This window comes from Watersipora subatra, chromosome 9 (assembly GCF_963576615.1).
Source record: "Watersipora subatra chromosome 9, tzWatSuba1.1, whole genome shotgun sequence".
Classification (NCBI taxonomy): domain Eukaryota; kingdom Metazoa; phylum Bryozoa; class Gymnolaemata; order Cheilostomatida; family Watersiporidae; genus Watersipora; species Watersipora subatra.
Genome location: NC_088716.1, coordinates 31,353,413 through 31,379,949, shown reverse-complemented (window position 1 = coordinate 31,379,949; position 26,537 = coordinate 31,353,413). Strand labels below are relative to the sequence as shown.

The following is a 26,537-nucleotide window of genomic DNA, read 5'->3' as shown; positions in this document are numbered from 1 at the left end:
TACACCTGGCAATCATTAACAGTGATTTGGTAAAATGCCTCACGCTTTAACTAATTGACTAGAAGAAAAACTTTACTAGAAAATATACGTGCCCAGATATCCTCCAAACGCTATAGACATACGTATACTGGATGAAAGCCTGGCATTGCACAGGTAATAAAATAACAGCGGCAGGTAATGTAGTCGTCATTGGCCAGGGTCGTATTGTTCTATGAGGCAGCCTCTGCTGTGCAGAGGCAAAATTTCAGCACCCGGAACGGCCAAATGGTGATTTTCTTGTTGTTTAGTGTCGACAATGCTCGGACGAAAGGTGCAAACGCATCGTGCAGAGCCAGTTTTCAGGATACTACTAGTGGTTGCAAACCTAGCAAATCCATTTCGACACCATTTTTACTGCTAAGAAAGGAATGGAAAACAGACTTTCCGGTTTTGTCTGTTCTGGATTCACATATTTAATGATAATGATTAGGTTTAAATGTGCTAGACGCTGTTGAACTGACGAAGAGTTTTGATTTTGACGACTGCCATAAATTCTGGACTTTTAAAACATTTACTTCCACTTGAAATAAATATTTTGATAGTTATGGGAAGCCAAATACGGAATAATGTAGAATAATTCTTGGTTGGCTTTACTAGCCTTATTGCAGTTTGACGAATTATTTTGACGATAGTCACTTGACTGATTACAATTTGCAAACTGTATTTGAAATGTTTTCTTTATCATTACTATAATTATTATATCGACGCTGCGCGAAGCAGCCGTGTTTAGAACTATCTTGAAACTTTCAAGAAAAAAAGAATTTTTTTGCGAGCTTTCTTTTTATTGCTCATATATCGAGTAGCTAATTTCTTCACACTATCTTTACGTGAAAACATCTACTTCATTGCAAGGAAATCAACTCAAGATTTTCTGGGGCTGCATACATGTAACAGCTGATTTAAACTTTGTAATTTTGTGTGTTTCTTTTTTTAATATCTGCTTGACAAGCTCTAGTCACGTAGTATATGTCTATAATTAGTTTGTTTAGTGAGCTATATTATTATCTATATTTGCATGGGAATATTTTTTGTATAGTTTTTATTTTATGCTCACTCGTTGAACCTGTTTATCCATGGGTAAGGGTATCTCTAACTTTTTTAAATTCAAAATTTACCATATTCAAAATTAAATAATCTTTAGAAATAAACTTTGATATCACATTGAACTTTGAGTCACTCAGTGACTGGTGCTCTTATTATAATGTAGATTTAGATAGCTGAAGTTAGTTTTATTGTTCTACCATTATTTCTTCTCAGCAGAATCACAAACCTTCTAATGTTCAATTTTAAATAATCTTTAGTCTTTTATTTATAGATTTGCTGTTTAGAGTTTATTATCAAATCTTAATCAATAATCATAATAATTTTCTTTCTTACCCCCGGCACAAGTTTACATACCACATGACATGTATTCAATAATTCGTACAGAAGGTGATACACAGCAATCTTCATGATTTTTAAGAAATTTTTTTAGTAGTATGCTTGCTTGTATAAGTTGCAATAATACAATTAAAACTGCTCTCAGATAGGGTTTCTTGTGTGTTCTGTAAATTTTTTCGATATTCGGGAGGACGTTGCACCCCTCCCGAACCCACCCCGCCGGCCGGGTGGGCCTACAGCTCTCACAAGTCCTCTAAGGGGGCTTCTGCTTAAGATATTGGCAGAGGCATCCTAAAAATGAACAATACAGACCTGTCATTGGCTAAGTTGACTAATTAGCAACTAGTAAAATTTGAGAAACCTAACCTAGCAACTTCTGCTTGCTTGTATTGCTAGACTTATTATAATAATAGCTGTGAAGCCAGCTTGTGTGACACTATACGTCGTTATACATATTTTAACCGATGAAATAAGTGTGCATAAAATTATGCCTTTGTATCGCAAGTAGGTCGTGCGGCTCAATGCGTTAGCTCTCCCTTCTTCAGACCTAGCGAATCTGAGTTCAAATCCAGTGAAAAGCAGATTTTTTGTTGATAAAACTTTATCGCTATAACTCAACACGTGAACAACAGAGCAAAAAAGGACAAAACACTGAGATTTATATATATATAGCATAAAATTAATTAAACTCATAGCGCACACATAAATAAACCTTTCACCTTTTTATTTACCTTTTCGATGGTAAATAAATGTTGATTTTCGGTGCAAATACTTTTTTTATTACCCGTACAACGCCAGGCATTTGGCTAATATATAGGCCTACCATATATATATAGTTTTCTCAAAGTTTGTGTGTCCCCGTCTGTGTATGTCCTCTATAGCTATTAAAACCTTAGAGAATTAAAATCCCTCATACAGATAGATTAGAACTCACAGAGATTGCAACTGAAAATTTTAGATTCACACGTGGCTCTACCACTGAGCTATACCAAGTGTATTGATCAACAAGACTATCAATACCATATAGCGTATGCACACATTAAATGACGTATTATTTGAACATTGCGCCACACATTACGATTCAGCTGCTATGAAATTTTTTTCGCTTTAAGAAAAACAATGCTTTTTCATTATTTTTTGTTAGGGTGAATTTTATATGCCACACAATATCAACAGTAATTTCTCGCGAAATTAGAATTTGGCGACATATGTACTGATTATATACGTTATTAAGAGATATACGTTGCTCGCCATGGCAGGTTCAGCGTTATCCGTTATGGTGAAGACAGATTCACAAATGGATAAATGAAAAAATTTTAGTCCAAAGTTTGAAGTTTACTAAAATACTGAAACTTCTTTCAACTATGTGTTTAGTAAACTAAAATCATTCAACTTAGAGTCAGCATTTATGTTACACGTTTGTCTCCAAAGTAAGAACTCTCCACGCAGTACATTGTAATGTTATATTATCTCACATATCATAACCACAAAATGCACTAAAGCCATTGCAGGTACGGAACGGACAGTGCATCCTCAAGATACGATTATTCTGATATACGATTGTTTCACCTTACGAAGTTGAACATGCTGAGGTTTTCACCTCATCATACAAATTTTATTTCACTATACGAATTCAAGAAAATTTTCGCCCGAGTTCAAATTTGGCAGTTGGTGTGCTTATTATGTACATCGAACTAACAAAGACGCCGAAATGCAGTTCCCCCAAAACATTTTTACAACGTTTGGAAGAGACACGATGACCGACTTCTTTCAAGTCAGCATTCCTTGTGAGAAACTTTGTGAAAAGTACAGAAGCGAGAGCAAATATTCATTTTTAGCGTTATACTCCCTTTTACTATAAATTTTTTGTTCAACATACGTATGTAACTACAAATATCTATACTTAATTCGTTATCTGAGACCGATACAAAATGTTACACGACGAAGGAAAAATGATTTCCATGACAACAAACTTGGATGTTATAAATAAGAAAAATATGCACATATTGTTAATATTGCAAAGGAACATGGTCGCAACCAATCAACAATTGTTGATTGGTATTGGATTACTGTACAACCTTCTCTGAATCCTTTTTGTAAGTGTTAGCTAGCTAGCAACTTTCTGCATTGCATCAGCATTTACACTGCACCAGCAAGCATCAAGTAGGCTATCTTCTACATTGTATCAAGTTAGTTTGTTTTCTTAGAGCACTCTCTGCACCAGCAGGAAAGCTGTGTCTTTCTGGTCATTTCTGCTTTTCAGGACCCAAAAATAGTAAACGTTTTCTTTTAAAACTAGTGAAAAAATTGGACAAGATCACACAACTTCTAGCCTGCTGAGAAAGTTCCATTTTATCACGTAATAAATTTATTTTCAAGTGTGCAGCAACATAATTAACATTGATATGTATTTTCCTCCTCTCTGCTCAAATCTGGCTACATGTACCAGCTCAAGTCATGATACTCCAAAGGTAGCCTGGGCATGGCTCTCGTGGAGGATTGAGAGAGAGAGCCTGGGACACATGGCAACGCGCGGGGAAGACAACTCTAACAGTCGACTTCTGCAGTCGCTAATATCACAATCGATATTTCCGAAGGAGTATAATGTGATGGTCTTTTTTATGATCTTTGCGAGTATTATGTATTATTTTTAACCTGAATTGGCAGCAAACAAACGCTGATTGGTAAGTACGAAATGTTGGTTGCATAATAAATCAATCACGGAAGTTATATTATTTCATATGTTTAATTAATTAGGTTTTGATTTAATCCTAATCAAAAATTAACTCAACTGAATAAAAGATTTTCACAATAACAATACAAATGAATAGCAATAGACCAACATAAATGAATCGCACGCTGCTAGTAAAGAAAAGTGTATCTAGTAAAAAGTAATCTCAGTTTTATTTTACTCGCAAGTATTGTGATTACTCGCGACAGTTATTATGAGCAACTCGAACCGACCACTGCAAAATGGTGCCATCTGAAAGCAAATACACTTTCCGAAGCCAGTAGGAAGAACTATAAATTAGTCAAAACCTGCAAAAATATGTTGTAAAGCTTGAAACTGTTTTGGTCTCAGCGTGGCTATGCCTAGCTTTGATAGATACTATTTGAATCGCTCCACTTTTTATCAGTATATGAAATGAAACTACAAACGTGAAAACGCAAGAGCATAGTAACCTATGGTTCTTATCGTTTTGTTATCAAACGGGGTATTACATAACTACCCAGCTTATCAAAAACATAGTGCCTATCACTAGATCAAGTCACGTTACCGTGACGATAGGCTTTTGAACCCGCCACATCTAGTACATCGTGAGATCTGAATCTATCGACACACTTTTATGAGTATCAGTCTGAGCGTCATATGTAACATATGTCGCTCGTTTTGCAGAAGTTATCTTACTTTTTTTTCGCTATGTGTCCCAGGCTCTCTCCCAATCCCCCATGAGAGCCATGCCCAGGCTACTCCAAAGGTATGTACGTCCTGCATAGTAAATAAAATTTCATTTTTCTTTCCGATGGCCATTCAATAGTCAAGTGTGTTAGAAGCCGCTTTCGATAACTGCATGGCTCAGCCTTTCTTGTCGAATTAGGTTGAAAAAGGTTTTAACCAGACACGCTATATGTTATATTGAAAGCGAAAACAGAAACAGATAATGGATGCAATATTTGTGATAAAAAGTAGAAATTCAGAAAAATAGTTAAAAATACATACTAAAACTTAGTTTTAACCCCTTTAAGGTTTGAACGACACATAATTCCCTGTGCGTATAGTTAATGCGTTGTCAGGGCGACACATGTGTCAATTCCTGTAGAATGTCTACCGCGTTTGTTTCTATTGATTCATAAGGCATATATAAGCCGTTTATGATGGAGATCGTTGTTGTTGTAGTGATCTACAGAAAGCTTTGAGTTATACTCGCTGTAATTTATTGCGAATCATCTTCAAAAGTTTGTTTTATTATTATAATTGTAAACAATAACGGGAGATCATTTGCGTAGTTGATGTTTTTTATTGAGGTAGGACTTCCTTCACCTACCTCGATGTTTTTACAACTAGTTGCATTGGAACCACGTTTGTCTTTATGTTGAAATTATTTTAACTATTACCAAAATTATTACGGCAACAAATAGAAGACGTTTTATGGCGTTTTGATATTTCTTTATATGTGAACATGATGTTCGATGATATACATGTTTGTATTTGTTTTGTATTATAACAGTTTATAGCAATGTTGTATTGTTTGTATTATAACAGTTTTTTAATAGTGTTGTTTGAAATTTGAATAAACTGGATAAAACAATTATAATTCCGCAGTATTCATTTGTTGTGAGTTACAAATGAGTGATTATTTGACACAATGATAGCATTCAGATAACCTACCAAAGTATATTCAGCTACTTCAACACAGCTGGATGGTTCTTTTGTATGTTTACAACTAGTAAAACTAACAGATATCATTGAAATACTTGCAGCCAAAGTCCTCAAATATAGTACAAGTATATACAAGACAAAAAACGATTATAATTTTGCAACAATCGCTTTTTTTTAAATGGGGTATTCTGCTTCTATTTCAGCACTCAGATACTCTACCAAGGCATACTTAGCAGCTCCAACACAGCATGATGTTTATCTTCTATGTTTATAGATAGTAAAACTAAAAAAAATTATTGAAATACCTGCAGCCAAAGTAGTGCAAATAGGTATTGAAAATTGCATATTTTCACAAATAAATTAGCATTCTGGGTATTGTTTTAGAAAAAAATCAATCCCCGAAAGGGTTAAGTGTGAGTATAGTTAGCTAAATTTATTTGAAGTGAATTCAAAGTTTATGTTATAAGTCTTGAAGGTAAGAACTCATTACCGCACGTACTGCATTTGGTACACGCATTATAACTTTGCAATTTATTGCAGATCATAGCCATTAAAATACACTAAATACAATACAGTTACTGTAGGTAACTATAATTACTAAAGTTAATATACTATTTTGTTACCAATTTTCAATATGTACACATTTTTATAAAACTTTCGCAATTTTTACCAGGGGATGTTTGCATTGTATAATTACGATGGTCTTTATACCTCTACATACAAATTCTTTACCATAGGATGCAAATCTATGGAACAATATCTATGAAATCTCCCTGGATCAAATCAACATCGTATCCTGAGGGTGCACTCTACCTATTAATAGTTACTAAGGTTAACCTATTATTTTGTTATTAATTTTCACCAGGATTTGCTGGATTTTACCAGGAGGTGATTGCATTAGATAATTACCATTGGTTTCAAAACCACTCTTTGTACGTCTATAGCTTACGATATTTTCGCATGTTAACACTGAAACGAACTAAATCATATAATTGTATACTAAATAATTTTTCATTGTAATCGTAGTGAAAAAACTACAATATTTAGCCATTACTTGCTAATGATTTCACATTTACATTTAAAGAAATTTACAGTTTGATTTTTCATCCTAATCTTTTTCAATGAAACATTTCTTTCAAATAAATAAAAATAACTCTTTCGAGTTATGAAATTTAAAACTTACAGTTGTTTGAAAACCTTTACAGTGGTTTCATTTGTTTTCTTCACTCATTTGAACTGAACTTTTCTCATGTTTAAAACTTATAATGGTAAATGCTGCATATGCTAAATTAAAAAAAACATTTCTGGCCAAGACTTTGTTATTACCCGGGCAATGCCGGGTAGTACAGCGAGTATAGAAATATGTATATATATCATTAATAAAGAGGCAAAGTTGTTGTCTTAAATAATAGATTCATAATCCATTCAGATTTGATAGTGGAGCACCGGTTTGTTTGAAAACTGTAACCCAATGTCCTATAAGAAACAATAAAAAGTATTTTAATCTGTTTTCACCCCTAAAAAGATACCTAAAACATTAATAATTTATTTTTCTTTGAACCCATTATTATTATTATTACGGGCTAAAACAACACAAAAATATAGAAAACTGACACAAAAATTATTGAACGAACTGTGTACGTCTAATTCTGCCTACGGTCGGAGTTGAGTAGGCGCTTACCAGAGGACCAGATGGTCAGATGTTGGAAACCGAAGACTGCATTCGGCTTAGCTCTGCTCTTTTCATTCTTACGGCTCGACTCGTCTATATCGAACACCGAAAATCGGTTCGAATTCACATGCATTCTATACTCGAATATTTGGATTGAGCAGCGAATGGTTGGAGTAAGGAGGTCAAGGTCATTGGAGTAAGTAAAGGAGTAAGGAACAGGTCAAGGTCATTGGAATAAGTCAAGGAGTAAATAAGGAGGAAGTCAAGCAGGGAGGTTCCACTGTATTAAGTAGCGGTGCATCTGAGTTATATGTGTATGTTCACCCTTCTACAAACCTTTGCCACTATAATGTAGTCTATCCTCAACTTCCAATTCAAGCATCTAATAGGACACCTAATAGGAAATCTTAACCCACCTCTCTTAGACTGTAGGGAAAGTGAAAGACTCGGTGATACCGTACGAGGTCAAGGAGAGTTAGTGTAGCATGATGATCCTCCTCAGTCTCTCCACAAAAGCCAGATATGAAATCACTTGAAAGTTTCACATCTACATGTAAAAAGCAGTCATTTGGTTAAGAGGAGACAACTACTAATAAACTTTCATGCAGATATACAGTGAGTGTAAGGAAGAGTGAACCTTATTAAAGATGTGATTGCGTCAAAAAGATCGATCAAATAAAATTTAGACCAATAAAAGGCTGAAACATCAGCTACAATTTGATGTCTTTTTATTTTTGTAGACTAACCCTGTCCAGAGATATAAGCGTCGGAGTGGGGCCATCTTTTAAAGCGCTCAGATTCAAGCAGGTGCTTATAGTGAGGGAGCCAAGGTATGTTTTTTCCTCGTTGAAGAGAACTTTATGTCCTATATACCATTGAAAAGCTGAGAGTTCACCGATTTGGAATCTGTGAGTAACTTTTCCGTAACAGTGGCATATAAGAAACTACAGGGGCGTAAACGGGGTAAAATGGGTTTGTATGCTTTTTCACTGTAGCGAATATCAAAATGTTAGCATAAATGCCTTAATAACTGTCGATTCAAATCTTCTCTTTTTCACATGTTATGCTTAACTTACTGTTGGCTTTGTATACGCAAATTTTCAACTCTACATCACTGTATAATCAGAGGTTTTTCGGCGATATTCAGGGGCATGTCATATTTTTGCAAGATTTTTGGGTTCGCACATCAGCCATTTCCTTTCAATTTAAGTGAGCTTCTGAAAATTATATCATGATGATCAATGTGTTTATATTCAGACTGCTGAATTACATCTTTCTGAACTTAATACTTCTGAGGAAATTGACACGTTTTTTATGTTATGCCTATTTCGGAGTTATTTCCCAAATATGTATTATCTATGTTTTGGTGCTATCTGATGCATTCAAGATCCACATCTAGATCAGTTTATAAGACTTGTAGGGCCTACAGAGAAATGGTATTTTAGCTGGTTTATTGATAAAATAAACAAAACTAACAGAATAAAATAACTGCCTATTATTCATATAATCATTAAATTAATACTTGTAGTCATTTGCTGAATCATGGTTGATCTCGTTCCTTGTTTAAAATAGTGCTCATTTTATCTATTTGCTCCAAAGTCTTCCATTTGGCCATCCTGCAAATTAAGATAAACTAAATTACTCCGAGCAAATAACATTGGTTGCATGCCTGGACAGGAATTGCAGACAAGTCATTCACATGTTATCTGGATAGGTCAACGCTTAAGCAAACAACAGTGTAATAATTACCTCCTTAGTTTTCAGCGCCTTCAGATTCATTGGATTCCTTTTCTCTACGATTAAGACAGTTCCTGCAGGTACAAACATCAGTACACACCATACTATCTCTGAAACACTTGCATTGAGCGCTTCTGCAGTCTTTTTTTGGTATCCACATGACATCTGACTTGCTAGAGCAGATGACTTATCACATAATATCGGTTTAAGCTGATCATCCCAGCCTTTTCCTTTAGGAGATGTGAAGCCAATAATTGGCTTCAATGCCTGTCTTCATAATCTGACTAAGTAGATAGCCCGAGCGATGTGATAGGTCAAAGCATTCCGACTTGGAGGCAACTGCGCTTCTTTATTAACAGCTTTGGTGGCAAATATCTTGTACCTGGCGTCATAGTTGTCATTGTCATAGTTGCCATACAGCCTTGCAATGAGTTGCATGCAGTTTGCCAAGACTTCTTTACTGCAGCAGTCGCTGTCTCCCAACTCTGACATATTTATTGCAGTCTCCTTTATGGTATTCAATGCCCTTTTCTTGGATATCCTGAATTCCCACTCACACTGTCGCAACCTGTCAAAGCATGTACTGCTAGTATATTTGCGCGGATGTGTGTGGGTAAGCTGTCTGTAAGTCCGACATTAACTAGATGTCGGACTGAGACATATCGCTTGTGAAGTCCCGGGCCTAGCCACCAAATTACATATTGGTCATCATTGGCAATAGCTTCAGAGTGATGAACTGCCAATACAAGCACATCTGCGTCAACACATCTGACAACTACTGTATTTGATGCCTTTAAAGCATCAGCAGCATGCAACAGTAACCTGGTATCAGCTTGATCATGGTTGGATATCAGCTGATCCTAAGTCTGTGATGTTATATTTGTGACTTTGTAAGCTGAAACTCCACTCAATATTAGGGTTATAACAACAATCATCATCTGTTGTTGAGATTTCCATGCGTTGATCAAAATAGAGCCTAAATTGTTCTTGTTGGCTATATTACTCAGGAAAGCTACCCAATTAGTCGGGATACAAACCTCAGCACGGATCTCAATGTCACACATCTTCTGTTCACGGCGACGCTGCCTTTCTGCTGATTTTATTGACTGAAGGTGGTAAACATCAAATACAACATCTATCCTAGCAAAACCCTCACTGTTTTGCAGCATATAAACTAAAATTTCCAGAGCTTTTTACCGTTTGTACTAAAGACATCCCATCAATCACAAGTGATTTTCCATTGTTGTTGTAGACATGGACATTGCTACCTGTCATCAAACTCTCCAACTCTTTAGCTAGCTGTGATTTAGTAGACTTTCTCATGTCACCATTTTTGTTGAATAATGCCAATGGAATAGCACATGTCTCATATTCCAGAATTCCTTTTATATCCAGCTCTCGGTCTTGTCCGAATATTAGCAGCTTAGCCATTGGTATTTTCTTCATTTTTATACTTACTCTTTTTGTGTTTCAGAACTCTTTGACAGCTTGTCTAAAGAAGGCACCCTCTGTTTGGGAATGACCGCATCCATATGTTTGGTCTTTTGATGAAGGCGTTCATCGATGAAATTCTTGGCTCGATCTGCTGCTACTCTAGGGGCTGACAATATTTGTTGTGTCGTTTCCGGGTCTGGCTTTGCCCCTGTTGTGAGATTGACTCAAGTGGTGCCTGATCCAAATAGACATATATCTGCCTGCTCCAGGATGCTTAGAAACGCTTGGACATCAGTTTCATCTTTACTGGTTGTTGAATCTGTGTCCTCTTTGTGTGACTTGAAATCTTGAGTGTTGATGCCACAAAAATCTTTTTGTGCAGCATGGAGGTGGGCTCGGATGTGTGATATGAGGAACCATTTAGTCCTAGCATTCTCATCCCGACTGATGCCTTTCAATCCACGGGCGCCTTTAAAATCTTTATTCATTTGCTCCAATACTTGGTCAGTTGGAACATCTGCAAATCTGTTCCCTGTCCGATTAACTGCAAACTGTCCTATCATGAATGAGTTATGTACTTCAGATGCATTGTCTTCTAAATCAACATGTCAGTGATGTACACTGGTAGCCATCTCGAGTAGTTTACCCTCTCAAATGCAAAAAAGGTAGGCAACATTGACATTAGGCTATGCTGGTAGAGCTGCCAGTCAGCAGACCTCTCTGCACAAATAAATGACAACATAGCTTGCAGAGAATGGAGACAGTTGTTGTAGAACGTTCCCATTGCAGATGCTCTCTCGATGTAAATGTCGAAGTCTCTGAGTAAGGCTGCCATGCTTTCAGCTGCAGGCTTCACCTCATCCACCTCAAGGAGAGGATCATCATCTTTCTTTTCGGAAAGCCAGTCACTCAAAGCTACCATTTTCTGTCGAGATACTGCTTCATAAATCAGTTTGTGCAGTCTGACTCCGCTGTTATAGTTTTTCCCAGCCATCACCCGATTGGTAGTCACATCTGAGAAAATGTCTGCAGCTGATATTATCTCTTTCAGCTCACTGGTGTGGTGCATTGTGCCAAGGGCACCCAAAAAGTTTGTAGTAACATGGAAACCACTGAGCAGTATTATAGTTTTGCTAAACTCCTCCAGTCTACTCCATTGTACCTTTTTCGCCACTTTGTAAGTAGCCAAATCAAATTTTATGATTGAAAACTCATGATTAAGCTTTTTCATCCTATGATTGAGCTGTGTCAATACAGTATACACTGTACTTGGATTGGTAAAGTTGGCATTTAGCATAGGGCAGTAGCCGATTACTGATATGAAGTCAGGGGGCGCACAAGCCTTACTGTTGAATGCACTCCATGATGGACATGATGGGCTGGTAGGGTTCACATTGAGGTGGAAGAGGCTCATAGGGCTGAGGCAGCGTAAACCCCATGACACATCCATTTGGTTTGTCTGCAATAGCTTGTCTGTAGATTTCAGGTAGTCCCTATCCAGAGTTCGCAGTCTTCACGCTAAGTTTAAGTCAGGGAGGCTCACTTGTTTAGGCATATCTATGTGCTTTAGTTTTACAAGGTGTTCGAAGTCATCTGGCTTCAGTGCTCTTTGTCGACTTCTCTGTAGATCTCTATTGGCAATCGCTTGTCTGCTGAACTTCCCTTTGATTATGCTCTGATAGAGCACTATTGTTGTACCATGAGTTGTCTTTTTGCCATCTTTAGAATCTTCTCTGAAATCATCGTTATCGGCTGCTGTCTGGATCAACCCCTTGCTCCCATCAGATATATTCATCGGAATGATGAGGTCGTTTTGTGAAGCATATGTTAGTTCAGTAAGTGAAACTGTAGTCTCAAAACGCTGAAGCTCAGTGTAAGAAACAGAATGTCTGAGTTTGCTCAACTGGTTAATGACTAACTTGCTTCGGGTGAGGTATTTTATAGTGGAAGCTGTGGTAAGATGTTTGGGAGATGTTTGGGAGATGTTTATCCTGTCTTTAATACATGTCTTGAGAGATGACATGCATTTTATAGTTGAATCCTCAGGAGCCATGGTTTCCAAAAAATTCATGAGCATGTCAGGTATAATACTTTTAACAAGCTCAACATCAATGTTATACCTGTAAGAATCCAGTGGCCTCTGGCACAATATTTCTTTTTGTATGATCTGTGCAACTTGTGTCACGATTCTGCTTTCATTGTTTGAATTGTTGAGCAAAGACAATGATTCGCCTGCCTTGAAGAAAAGTTTACATGAATCTATGTAGGATGAGGACACGAGGTTTCCATATCTTGTTTCAAGGGAGCGTATGACGTTGAAAGGCTTCTTATCACTTTCTGAACTTTGACAGTATTGAAAAAACTCTTTTGCATCAGTGATACAACCGCTTTGTAGCCTTTTTTCAAACTAACGGTAAGTCAGTCAGTTTCATCCAGAGCATGATCATTATTTGTGGTTATAAAATCTCGGGTAACTGTAGAACATGTAACAAAACTGCTGTAGCAGTTTTTGTGGTACTTAACCTCTGCAGCAACCAAATCAATATCCTTGATTTTGTCACTGATCAAGCGGTCACATGAAGACTTCAAACGATTATTGATAGTAACTGCTGCCTTTTGAGTAGAAGAGTTGCAAAATGAGCCTTTAGATTTTGTCTTTTTTTGACAAAAGACACAAAGTTTATTATCAAATGTCAACTCATAAGATCTTCTGGTTTTTCGATTGGTGAATAGCTAGAACATTTTCCATCATCTTCACATTTTTGTTCTTTCTGACGCTTGTAACAAGATGCATAGCATATCTTGTGAAATAGTAACTCATGACGCACTGGTATCTGAAAGAAGTTGAAAATGCTAAATGCCCAGGTAAAATACTATGACATAGATTGAAACATCAATGATTGCATAGAAAACATTTAGTTAAAACCATTCTAACCAAACCCTTCTTAAAACGCCACCACATGCCAAGCTCCTGGAGCAGGGTTCAAGTAAGTTTTTAGCAGAAATACTAGAACCAACAGCAACCTGACCAGGCAAGCAAATTCAATGCACTTGATGTATTATGCAGCTTCCACATAATCAAATTGACTAACTCAAGTCACCTTTTCTGTTTCATCTAATGTCAAGAGAGCTCCTAATGAACCGAACTGTCTGCATTTCACAAGACACTCCCCAGTGTCATTTTGCTGGCACAATGCACACTTTGCACGATTGAAACGTCTTGCCATGGTTGTGGGCCTAGAAGTCAATGCACATAAATGGGCATATAAAATGAATGATGAAATGGCTTATGAACCATGAGCTAATAATCCAACCTCACTACCACCGCACCTGTGGAAATACTTAATGCTAAATTGTTGTATTATAATATTGAAAAGCACAGTGTACAGTATGCTGCCTATTTTGTTGAAACAAGAACAAGCACTGTAACATATTTATATATCCTACAGCTATATGCTACAACTCTAATCTGTGAGGATATAAGAAAGAAATTTACCATTCATGTGTCTTTCTTTTCACTTTGTCTGCTAAAAATGGCTACCAAGGTTAAACAGAGGTCAATGTGATTGTTGGGAAAATGAGAAAACAACTACTAGTTTGAAACAAGACTACAAGATGTGTTTGTTTTATGATTATATGGATAATAGGCATTATATGGATAATAGGCATTATATGAATAATAGGCATTATATGGATAATAGGCATTATATGGATAATAGGCAGTTATTTTATTCTTTTAGTTCTTGTATTTTATCGATAAACTTCTCAGTACAAGTCTTATAAACTAGATAAACTTATGTCTAGATGTGGATCTTGAATGCATCAGATAGCACCCAAACATAGATAATACATATTTGGGAGATAACTCCGAAATAGACATAACATACACTAGAAATTCCACTGTCATACAGCCCACGACCAAAGTGATATTGGAAAAAAGAAAGGGTACTGATAGTTGAGAAATGCAATATTAGCAGTCAAATAGGATAACTGCAACGGTAGCTGTAATGTACTGGGTGTGGGTGTTATTATATACAACAAAAAGCAATAATGAAAGGAAAAGATTATATGTTTATATCTCTCCTGCAAAAAGAGAAATGCAATATCGGCCAATATTAGAAGTAAAATGCACTGATATTATTAGAATAACCAATATTATTTATATAGTAATAATATAAAACCAAAGCACGATTTTTTTTACATTCCAAAACGGCATAGCTAACAATATCACGAAGTTGTGATATTTATATAGATTTTTAGAAAATCTTTACTACGTAGTCATTGTTCCGTAGTCATCCAAACTTATAATTTATTATTGTAATAATCTCATAAGAAACGTTAAAAAAATATCATCGTCATTTGCTTTACTGACACTGCGTTGGACATCAGTTAGAATGCGAAAGTATTCAAATATGTCGGCAAATGAAATTGAAAATGAAAAAATTGAAATCGGCAAAAATGAAACGATTTCTGTACTCCTATGTTAATTGCCGAAACCTTCGGCAATTCGACAATGCTATAGACTGGTGAAAAGTGCACGTTTTTTTCGTGAAACATGCAAGACTTTATCGTTCTATTCTCTGTCACCCGGTGTTTCAATTTCCGGTCTTAACTTTTATTAATCCAAGTTTTTCAAGCGTTTTGTGGCGACTTTCGTCCAAAAAAATTTGTCTATTTGTGTAGAATCCGATCAGATGGGTTAGTTTTAGGAATTTGTGGTAACCTTTCAAAGGCTTGGTAACATATTTAAATAGGTATATATGCGTTTTGTATCATTATTATACTCAAACGACTTTACTGAAAAAGAGTTAAATTTGTTGATAGGATTTCGTTGCAAGGGTTTGGTGACAGCCGTTAATGGATAATTTTTCGGGAGTTGTGTGCACATGTGCATTTATCATAATTCTCCCAATCAATTGTTTCACTTTTGTTTGGTCGTGGGAAAACGCGTCATTTTCTCAGAAGTATTAAGTTCAGAAAAATGTAAGTCAGCATTCTGAACATAAACACATTGGTCATCATGATATAATTTTCAGAAGATCATTTATGATTGAAAGGAAATGGCTGATGTGCGAACCCAAAAAATGTTGCAAAAATATGACATGCCCCTGAATATCGGCGAAAATCCTCTGATTATACAGTTATGTAGAGTTGAAAATTTGGGTATACAAAGCCAGTTCGAATCGACAGTTTTTAAGGTATTTATGCTAACATCTTGACATTCGCTACAGTGAAAAAGCATACAAACCCCTTTTACCTGTTTATGCCCATGTAGCATTTAATACGCCACTGATGCAAGAAAGTTACTCGCAGATTTAAAATCAGTGAACTAGCTTTTCAATAGTATATGGGACATTAAGTTCTCTTCAACGAGCAAAAAACATACCTTGGCTCCCCCACTATTAATTCATGACGTAACGAGTGATACATGTGAAACGAGTCCGCGAGTGATAAATATAAGATCTCTTCTTTAGCCAATCATCAGCACAAATTTTTTATATAGGTCATACTAAATGTTATCGCTAGTAAAACGCATTGTTTGTGATCCCAAAATTTAGGTTTTACTCAATTACCAGAGAACACATAGACATTGACATTTACTGACTTGATTGACATCGTTAATTCACTGAATTACTGGAACGGCACATTTTATTGATGAAGAACAGAATTATGACAATGCTTCCAGCTACTGCGAAGGTGACTCTAGTTTTCTGAGCATGGGGTAGTTAAAGTTTGGAGCAGACAGCGTATGGTTCGAGCTGACAGGTGTCAGCAGCGTTATGCTGCAGAGCAAAATAGGACAATGGAGGGAAATTTATCTTTAACTATAGATATATACTGTTGTTTACATTTATTTCCCTGTTTGAGACTATAATGTAACTTTCTGTGCACACGTTGGTAAAAATGGATGTGCTACAAAATAAATGATGTTGATTGTTAAATTGACATCGTTAATTTAACAATCAACATCTTCTTAATTAATCTGTAGCATCTAACAATATAATTGCTTAGACTGATGAACAAGTGTTAAATATACGAAAGGGAATAATTTAAGTACTCATGAAGACATTTACTAATTAATAAAATTATATATTTTTTTGCTATCATCAATCATCGTTTCATAACTATTATGGTTTCACCTAGCTATAATATTTGCTTCAAATTTTCTTTCGCAGTTTTAGCTGGTAAATGAGATTCATGATTAGAATTTATGTTCATTTCTCACTCAGGGAAAGTGAGGAACTTATATAAGTGCAAACGCACTTCTTGCAAGATTGACTCGAGACATCCCCTATCATTCGTCTCTGAGAATAATAGTGGCAAAAAGAGTTGTCCTCTCAAGCCAATTGCAATACCTGGAATACGCTTCTTGACATGGTGTACAAGCTGCAGATAAGCCTCCCTCGTGTATCCTCGCCTCATCGACTCAAGAACAGCGGTGCTGCCACTTTGCGCCGGCATGTGTAACTGGTTGCAAATGTTGGAGCGCTCATTTATAAGGTCTAGCACCTATGCAAAGCCACAGCAGGAGTGAAAGAAAAATCGACAATTTGAATACATTTATTACAGCTTTAAATAGCAAAGTAGAGATGCTGTGTCACTTGAGGTCGATAAGATGAAAAAGGTCGATCTATCATAGGAATATAACTGAACTTATTTACATATAGTGAAATATATAGTACTTATTATATAAGTATTTTATATTAATTTTGGTATTTACAATATAGTAAAATATTAGGTAACCTGATTGAATAACTCCTGAAATAGTATTGATTCTTACTGAAGAGTACTGCCTGCTTTATAAACAACAAGCCGCGCCCACTATTGTTTTATATAAGTTATAATGGAGAGGCCGCAACACTAACAAACAAAAATTACTCTCATTGGCAGTCGCTCTGAAATTGATTGTTGTATTATACACCATTTTAAAAAAGACAAAATTCTCTACGAGAAACTATCAATGATTCTTTGTAATAAAGTAAAGTAAATGCAAAAGAGTGAGATGTTGAGAGCGAGGTAAGAATATTCCATTAGAGATCAGTATGTCGATCGGGTTTGTTTGGAATCAAGCGTTTTTGTTTCCGGCTTTTGGTCACGGGACTCTGTGAAACTATACGACACTGCTCGAGATAATACAATTGTCCGCGTGAAAAGTAGTGACCTTAACAGCGATTTAGAAATTGAGCCAGAAATAGAGGTTCACAAAAACGGCATCGTATTTCATAGAAATAATCAAATTTGATAGCCAAATTCTAATATCGCGAGGGTCTATTATCGATATCATTTTGCCGAAACAAATTAGCACTAATACGTCGAGGACAAAAAAAGCATCGCATGTCATAAGGCTAAAGGAAAGCCATAGAGTTGTAATTATTACGTCATTTTTGTGTGAAAACGGCAAACGATGAACAGGTTATGTATAGAGGCGCACTAATCGGAGATTCTCATTAATGCGCCCTAGATACTTAGTAGCGGCAAATAGTCCGAAAAGTACGGTACTCTATAAGGCAGACAGACAGACAGCGATTGCCGTTTATATAGTAGATAACAAAACTTCTAGAAAGTTCCTGAATGGACACACGCATTCCACATCAATTGCACAATCATGAGATATGCTTCATGAGTCACACAGTGGTGACGCGCAAAACATAATCTAATAAACTACCCTAGGACACTTATGTATTTGGTGTCATCTAACTTTCACGTTTTGGCAGAGTCATTCTCTCGCAAAAATTTTCATGAGCGAAACTGAACTATCATACCGAACGAACGAGCGAAAACATGAAATTAAATAGCTTTGTTCATTGATATTCACAATAAAATCGTCATATTAGAAATGCAGGCAATTTTCGTGTGTGGTTGGTTCATTGGGTAATTTCTGCTAAACTCATAGCTAATACACTGACTGAGCAGCATGGCAAAGCAAACTACGATAACAGGTTTTTTGTGGAAAAGCCAAGACAAATGAGGAAGATGATGATATTAGTTTAGTCACTGAATTTGAAACTGATGAGGATGAAAATCTGGTAGGGAAAGTCATAAAACAATAATAATTATTGTAGTGATGAATTTTATTACCAACCGAAAACAATAACACCCCGGAGCCATGGCCACCGCGTGCTATAAATACTTGAGATCTAATATTAGTACCACATCAGTCACGGTGGCAGGGACCATGATGTCATTGATAGTCCAAGAAACAAATGGCAGCAAGCGATCAAATTGCATTATCGATCTCGCCCACACATTTCTACCTGCGGTTCACAAATACAAACTAGTCCCAAAAGGAAAAAAATTTCTTACCAGTGAACTGGACCTGAGGAATCTAATTATGTTTGTTCCACTCCATTTATTTTCACATCACTATATTTTCGCACTTATCAAAGCTGCGAAATTAAAGTTGCAGCGAGATTTTACTCTGTATGCTACTCACGAAACTAAATACTAGCGAAATATAGGTGTCCTAGGGTATGTAGTAGTCAGAGGAAACCATGCTGAATGTCTACAAACAACACAAAGTGTAACACACAACAAAGGTATCAGAAATAACCACAAAGTTGAATAATAATAAAAGCACATGTACATTTACAGGTAGTATACATGTACATCTATAGGTAGTATACATGTACATCTATAGATAGTATACATGTACATCTATAGATAGTATACATGTACATCTATAGGTAGTATACATGTATAGCTATAAATAGTATACATGTACATCTATAGATAGTATACTAGTACATCTATAGATAGTATATATGTACATCTATAGATAGTAAACATGTACATCTATAGGTAGTATACATGTACATCTATAGGTAGTATACATGTACAGCTATAAATAGCATACACGTACATCTATAGACAGTATACATGTTCATCTATAGATAGTATACATATACATCTATAGATAGTATACATGTACATCTATAGATAGTATACATGTACATCTATAAGTAGTATACATGTACAGCTATAAATAGTATACATGTACATCTATAGATTGTATACATGTACATTTATAGGTAGTATACATGTACATATATAGGTAGTATACATGTACATCTATAGGTAGTAGTATACATACACATCTATAGATAGTGTACATGTACAGCTATAGATAATATACAATGACAGCTATAGGTAGTATAAATGTACACCTATAGGTAGTATACATGTACAGCTATAGATAGTATACATGTACATCTATAGGTACTATACATGTACATTTATAGGTAGTATAAATGTACATCTATAGGTAGTATAAATGTACATCTATAGGTAGTATACATATACATCTATAGATAGTATACATGCACGGCTATAGATAGTATACATGTACAGCTATAGGTAGTATAAATGTACATCTATAGGTAGTATAATTGTACAGCTAAAGGTAGTATACATGTAAAACTATAGATAGTATACATGTACATCTAGGTAGTATATATGTACATTTATAGGGACTAATCATGTAGATCTATAGGTAGTATACATGTACAGCTATAGGTAGTATACATCTATAGATAGTATACATGTACATCTATGGGTAATATACACGTACAGCTATAGGTAGTATACATGTACATCTATAGATAGTATACATGTAAAACTATAGATAGTATACATGTACATCCATGGGTAGTATACACGTACAGCTATAGGTAGTATACATGTACATCTATAGATAGTATACATGTACATCTATAGGTAGTATACATGTACATCTATAGGTAGTATACATGTAAATCTATAGGTATTATACATGTACAGCTATAGATAGTATACATGTACATCTATAGGTACTATACATGTACATTTATAGGTAGTATACATGTACATTTATAGGTAATATAAATGTACATCTATAGGTAGTATACATGTACATCTATAGACAGTATACATGTACATCTATAGATAGTATACATGTACATCTATAATAGCTAGTATACATGTACAACTATATGTGGCATACATGTACATCTATAGCTAGTACACATGTACATCTATAGGTCATATACATGTACATCTATAGGTCGCATACATGTACATCTATAGGTCGTATACATGTGCAGCTAAGACCAGAATATGTGACATACTGCATCCATGAAATCTGGAACAAGACTTGAGAGTGCAGGTGTATATGCTGGACAAACCTATCTTAAACCATAACTGTCACATACAACTTTTATCGTATTTACTACATAAATCAGACACGCTGATTCCAATTTTGTACTCAAAATAAAGATTAGTCCACCAAGACTTAGAGTAATTAAAGATTTTTTATAGCGTTTTAATATCGGTCTCGAAAACAACACGATCGGCATAACAAGCTCCGCCCATAAATACGTGACGTAACCTAGCCTTTTGGGAATAGAAGTTACGTAGGGATGTTTAGACCGATTTAGAATTATACAGATGGGTGTTTTAAATTCCATTAATATCTAAATTCAGCCTTAAAAATAATCTCAGTTTTTTCTAAAAGGTAGATAAGCTATTTAACATTGCATATTTAAAAAAACGCGATAACAACGCTAGCTTGTGATAAAACCGCGCTTTTTGAGCTCATTTTTCTCGGCGTTGAGCCTATTTAAACATCATGTAACAAGCTACGAGCAATTTTAAATAGTTTATATACCTTTCATAAAAGACTGAGATTATTTTACAGGCTGGACTTAAATAATAATGGGTTTTAAGACACCCATCTCAAGTATTCTAAATCGGACTAAACATTCCTAACTTCCATTCCTGAAAAAGCTAAGTTTCGTCACATATTTATGTGCGGAGCTTGTAATGCCGATTGTATTGTTTTCGAAACGGATATTGAAACGCTTTAAAAAAGCCTAAATGACTTTGAAGATCAATGGACCAATCTTTATTTTGAGTACAAAATCGGAATCAGCGTGGCTGATTTACCTAGGAAATACGATAAAAGTTGAACGTGACAGTTATGGTTTAAGTTACAATGAAATGATAGCTCGCAGTACTAGAGCAATCAGTAGCAATCCTAGTACGTTAAACGTTGCTGTGGCTCAACCAAGTGATCGCACATTTACTTACCATAAAAACTCTATTCGAATGCCAACTTATTTGACTGCCACTACAAGCGAAGGGTTGAAAAATAGAGTGTCAACCCTTCATTTGACTGCCACCTTGACATTGCCTGATCTTTATGAAATTATAATAGAGAAAGGCTTAGTAGAAAAGTGTTGACAAATGGTTCTAGTAACTACTTGGTTGCATCAATAACAGTTATAGGTAGTTGTTGTTATATTTTGTTGTTGTGTTCGTATCAAAGACCATTTTCTAACTCCGAAGCTTAGTTTTTTCATTAAAGCTTTGAAAGCAACATCATAGAAACAATTAATAACTGTGTCAGGCTAATAGTAGTTCCTTGTAGAAGATGTTCCTTTGTTCCTTGTCTTGATACTTCCAAGTATAGAAAACGGTTTATGATTACAATGTAATCTGTAAGACTATTTTTATGCTATAACTAGTGCGCATGCGGCTAAAAGTTTATCATTATTTTCGTGAAAGGTATTTCCATAGATATATAAACCTTTTATATGTCTATGGATTTATATATCTATGGGTATTTCAAATAGCAATGCGTAAAAGTATCGCTCTGTAAAAAGACATTGTTTGGATGCTAATATCGACTAGTATCGACTAGTTCAACAGTGCAGAAGAGTTGAGGTCAGCACAGATATTGACCAGACAGAAGAAAATAAAATGGTTTCATACACCGCTGAAGAAGAGTTGAGGTCAGGAAACATAGTGAAAGGTGTTGAATCGCCAGATGATGTTCGTTCCATTGAAAGCAGCAATCAGAACACAACCTGCCTAGCAAACGAAACAAATATTTTTGTTTCAAAAATGTTAATTTTTGTTTTTACATGTATTTTAACTATGGTTTGTTTATGTCACTTGTTCTTAAATATATATATATCCATAACATTTGATAGATTATCATTATATAACTTATAAACTTACAAGTTTAAAGCATATTATTTGATAGCAGCATTACGGTGATATGAACTCGGCTTAGAATGAATCGCCACTCATAACTCATTTTCTATTGCGCATAAAAAGCCAGTTTTGACTGCAAACAAATCAATGAGCAAACAATTCTGCAAACTTTAGTTTAATGCAACATTAGTTACAAAATAAAAATAAGCCTTCAAATTAAGAATAAAAAAAATTGGAAGCTCCAACAAATTGTAACACAGGCTATAAGATCACCGTAAGTTAATGGCGAGCACTAGCTATCAACTGATAGACATATTTCTCAGTTTCCCAAGGCACATTTATTTAGAATTCTACAAGTTGGAGGTAAGTTATAGCAGTTTTTTGCTCCCAAAAAAGGTTAGCATCGCTCCACCCAATAGAGAACAAAATAAGGGTGAAATTTGTTTTGCCCATAAAAGGGTTAAATTTGGCTTCCCAAAAATGTGAGGAGCTATTTGAAAAATACAACCCCATCCTCCACTTGAATGTCACCTCTAATAAAACGCCACCGCAGGGGAAGACTTAGAGCGTGATGGCATTCCAATAGAAGCTTTACAATATATACATATATACACCAGCTTGCTCCACGGTTACTATATTATTAGCCAGACTAATAAATTTGGTCTCATAATCCACACCGTTGATATTATCTCCCTTCATTGCCGAAATCGATAAAGATGAACAATTGCAACTTTGGTCATCCTACAGTATTCTAGTGTGGTAAACTCAAGTTCTCTATAAAATGTTTGATGTTTGAATTCCACTCTATATGGTCAAAGCTGAGAGGAGCTACTATAATCTTGAGAACTGTTCTGACAACTTGATGATAGACGCAATTACTGTAAAACGTATCTCTGTCATTGATTAGTTACCTCAATGTTCAAATAGAAAATATCAAGTCTTAAACAAAGATAAAACATGAAAAAACATCTATGCTGGATATAGAAATATATCTTGACATATTTTTCAATTGAAAAGTTTGTTTGCAGAATGGCTACGTTCTTTTAATGATATAACACAGCGAGTTAAAGACTGTTACTGCCATTTTGACTGGCTATTCCAACACTCAACATCACTTAACTACGGTACAGCGTGTAAATATTCTACAGTGGTTCGCAATAGCATGGCTACCCACTGTAGGGTTACCTATTACTTTATGATCACTGTATAAGAGAAGACAACCATTGAAGTAGCGAAAGTTTTTAAAACACTAACAGTTAAAAATGAACATATAAATTTACGTAACTGTTTTAGAAGAGGCCCAACTTGTCTCAAGAGTCACTATATAACAATTTTAATTAAGTTTAAAATCTTCCAAATGCATACAAGTGATCAGGCAATGAAAGAGACATACTAGACATAATAGAGACATACTAGACATAATAGAGATATACTAGACATAATAGAGACATACTAGAGACATAATAGATATATACTAGACATAATAGAGACATACTAGACATAATAGAGACATACTAGACATAATAGAGATATAGTAGACATAATAGAGACATACTAGGACATAATAGAGACATACTAGACATAATAGAGACATACTAGACATAATAGAGACATACTATAGATAATAGAGACATACTAGACATAATAGAGACATAATAGACATAATATAGATATAGTAGACATAATAGAGACATACTAAGACATAATAGAGACATACTAAACATAATAGAGACATACTAGACATAATAGAAACATACTAGACATAATAGAGACATAATAGACATAATAGAGACATACTAGACATAATAGAGACATACTAGACATAATAGAGATATACTAGACATAATAGAGATATAGTAGACATAATAGAGACACACTAGGACATAGACTAGACAACAAAAAGCATTGAATAAAACTTATTAGACTGATACAGTTATTAATTACGAATATTTTCATCCTGTAGGGTATTAGGTTTTATACGCGCGTAATCATGTCTCGATAAAGAAATTAATTTGATAGCAAAAGAGTTAAATATGTTTGTACAGATTACTTGTGACGATCTCTCGTAGTCTGCGGGACTGCCGAGCGACTACTAATAACTACTATCCTACAGGATGAAAATACGGCAGAGCGTTGCAATAGTAAGCCACGAGGAGTGTTCTGGTGATAACTCCCTTACCAGCCATGTAGTAGCGAGATAATCGCCTCCAACATCTACCCAAAACAGTGACAGCGATATAAAGCTGCTATTACCAAAATAACCAGTCAGAGAGCACCATTACATGCGAGTATTTACTCATCAAAAGTATCAGTTTAATTTTATTGCCAGACTGCCATATGGGCCAAACTGTTTCTATTTACTCCATTCATTGTTTGTAAAGTTTTATTTGTATTTGAAATATTGTGTTTTTACACTCAATTTTGTAATTAATTATAATATCTTTACACAAAAGCTAATTCATAAGCTAAGCATAATTCATGCTAAGGTTTAAATTTTTGGCTTCATCCACAGGTTTTCATGCATTTTCATCGATTCGGAGGCTTTTGGTGAACCAACAACTTGTGGTAAGTTATGAGTTTTTTCAACGTAAGGAATAGCAGGAAATTTTTTCCGATGATGATGCCGTGCCGAATTCTGAATAACTTGTGACAACCTTGAACAATTTTGTAAAGAAGTCGGATGCATTGGCACTGGGGTAACTCAAAGTCCCGGAGATTATTTTTTAAAAATTTGGAACTCGGCTACAGTTACTTACTACTTCTGCCTAGCGACTAGTTTTGAATTGAAAGCATTAGTTAGTCTCCATTGTGTTTAGCAATAGAACTAATTATTCGCGAAATTTGATAATTCGCAGAATCTTCTGTTCGCAAATCGCGAATTATTAAATCCATCGAATATTTTCATCTTGTAGGGTATTTGGCCGGGACAGGTATTAATCGTCACAACCTTTGAACTATAAAATATATTGATAAAAATTAGTCATTCTAAAATTTTACATTAGCTGGTGCCATGGAAAATACCGTAAATGCATTGCAGAATGATAATGAATACTTTTTCGGCCATTTTTGAAAAGATCATGAGCATATTCGAGTTGGACGTCAATATTATCAATATTATTACAGATTATGACTGATTACTATTATTACTTATAAAATATGAATAATCACTTTCAGTAGTACTATTGTTCAATAACAATCACCCAAAGTCCTTAGATCTAAAATTAGTAAAAGTTCGTAGCTGTAACACGTCTAATACGACTGATCATTGCTAACAACGAAACGCAATAAAAAAAGGTTTTGCAGAGTAAAACTACGCTTAGGATGGATTGTTAACATATTTTTTATTGGCTCAATGCATGCATATAACTGTTTCCTTTAGTTTAAGTACAGTTATGATAGGGTAGTTTAGTTTAAGTACTACCCTTTGATAGGGTAGTTTAATGGTGTGGTGTTAGAGTGCTGGACCATACATTGGAGTATCTGAGTTCAATTCTATTTTATTCCTAACGATTTTGAACGAGCACTGCGCTTAATGTAGTATAGATTTAGATGCTTTTAAATTTGAGAAAAAAACCGTAAAACTTTGGAGTTAAAAAATGGACTTAGATACATCGTAATAATAACTGCTGTCACGTCATAGGCCATTTCTGAAGAATATTCTCATCATTCATCTAAACATTTTAGTTTTCCGACCAGGTTGTAAACCACCTTTGGAACGAATCTGAAGACGACAGGTCGAATTTACAGATTTTACAGACTTTGAATCAGAGTGTGGTTCTGATGATTGTGACGATTGATCTTCTCAGGTACAAAGTCACTAAAACCATAGCGACCACTACAACAACAATGAAAGAATTCATGGTTATTGATGTCATCTAGTCATTATTAGTGCCATTTTGGGAGGTCTTTCTATTGATCACT

The 26,537-nt window shown here is 35.2% G+C and overlaps 1 protein-coding gene across 2 annotated transcripts in view; it reads right to left on the bottom strand.

The window, feature by feature from the left end:
* The window catches only part of LOC137405427 (mitochondrial tRNA methylthiotransferase CDK5RAP1-like), a 70,924-nt gene that overhangs the window by 20,464 nt on the left and 23,923 nt on the right, over window positions 1-26,537 (bottom strand). For both annotated transcript variants that reach the window (XM_068091682.1, XM_068091683.1), the window contains 2 exons: window positions 17,000-17,153; window positions 7,889-8,019 (listed from right to left, as the gene is read on the bottom strand). In XM_068091682.1, coding sequence (XP_067947783.1) covers window positions 7,889-8,019; window positions 17,000-17,153 — 285 coding nt within the window. The remainder of the gene's footprint in view (window positions 1-7,888; window positions 8,020-16,999; window positions 17,154-26,537) is intronic.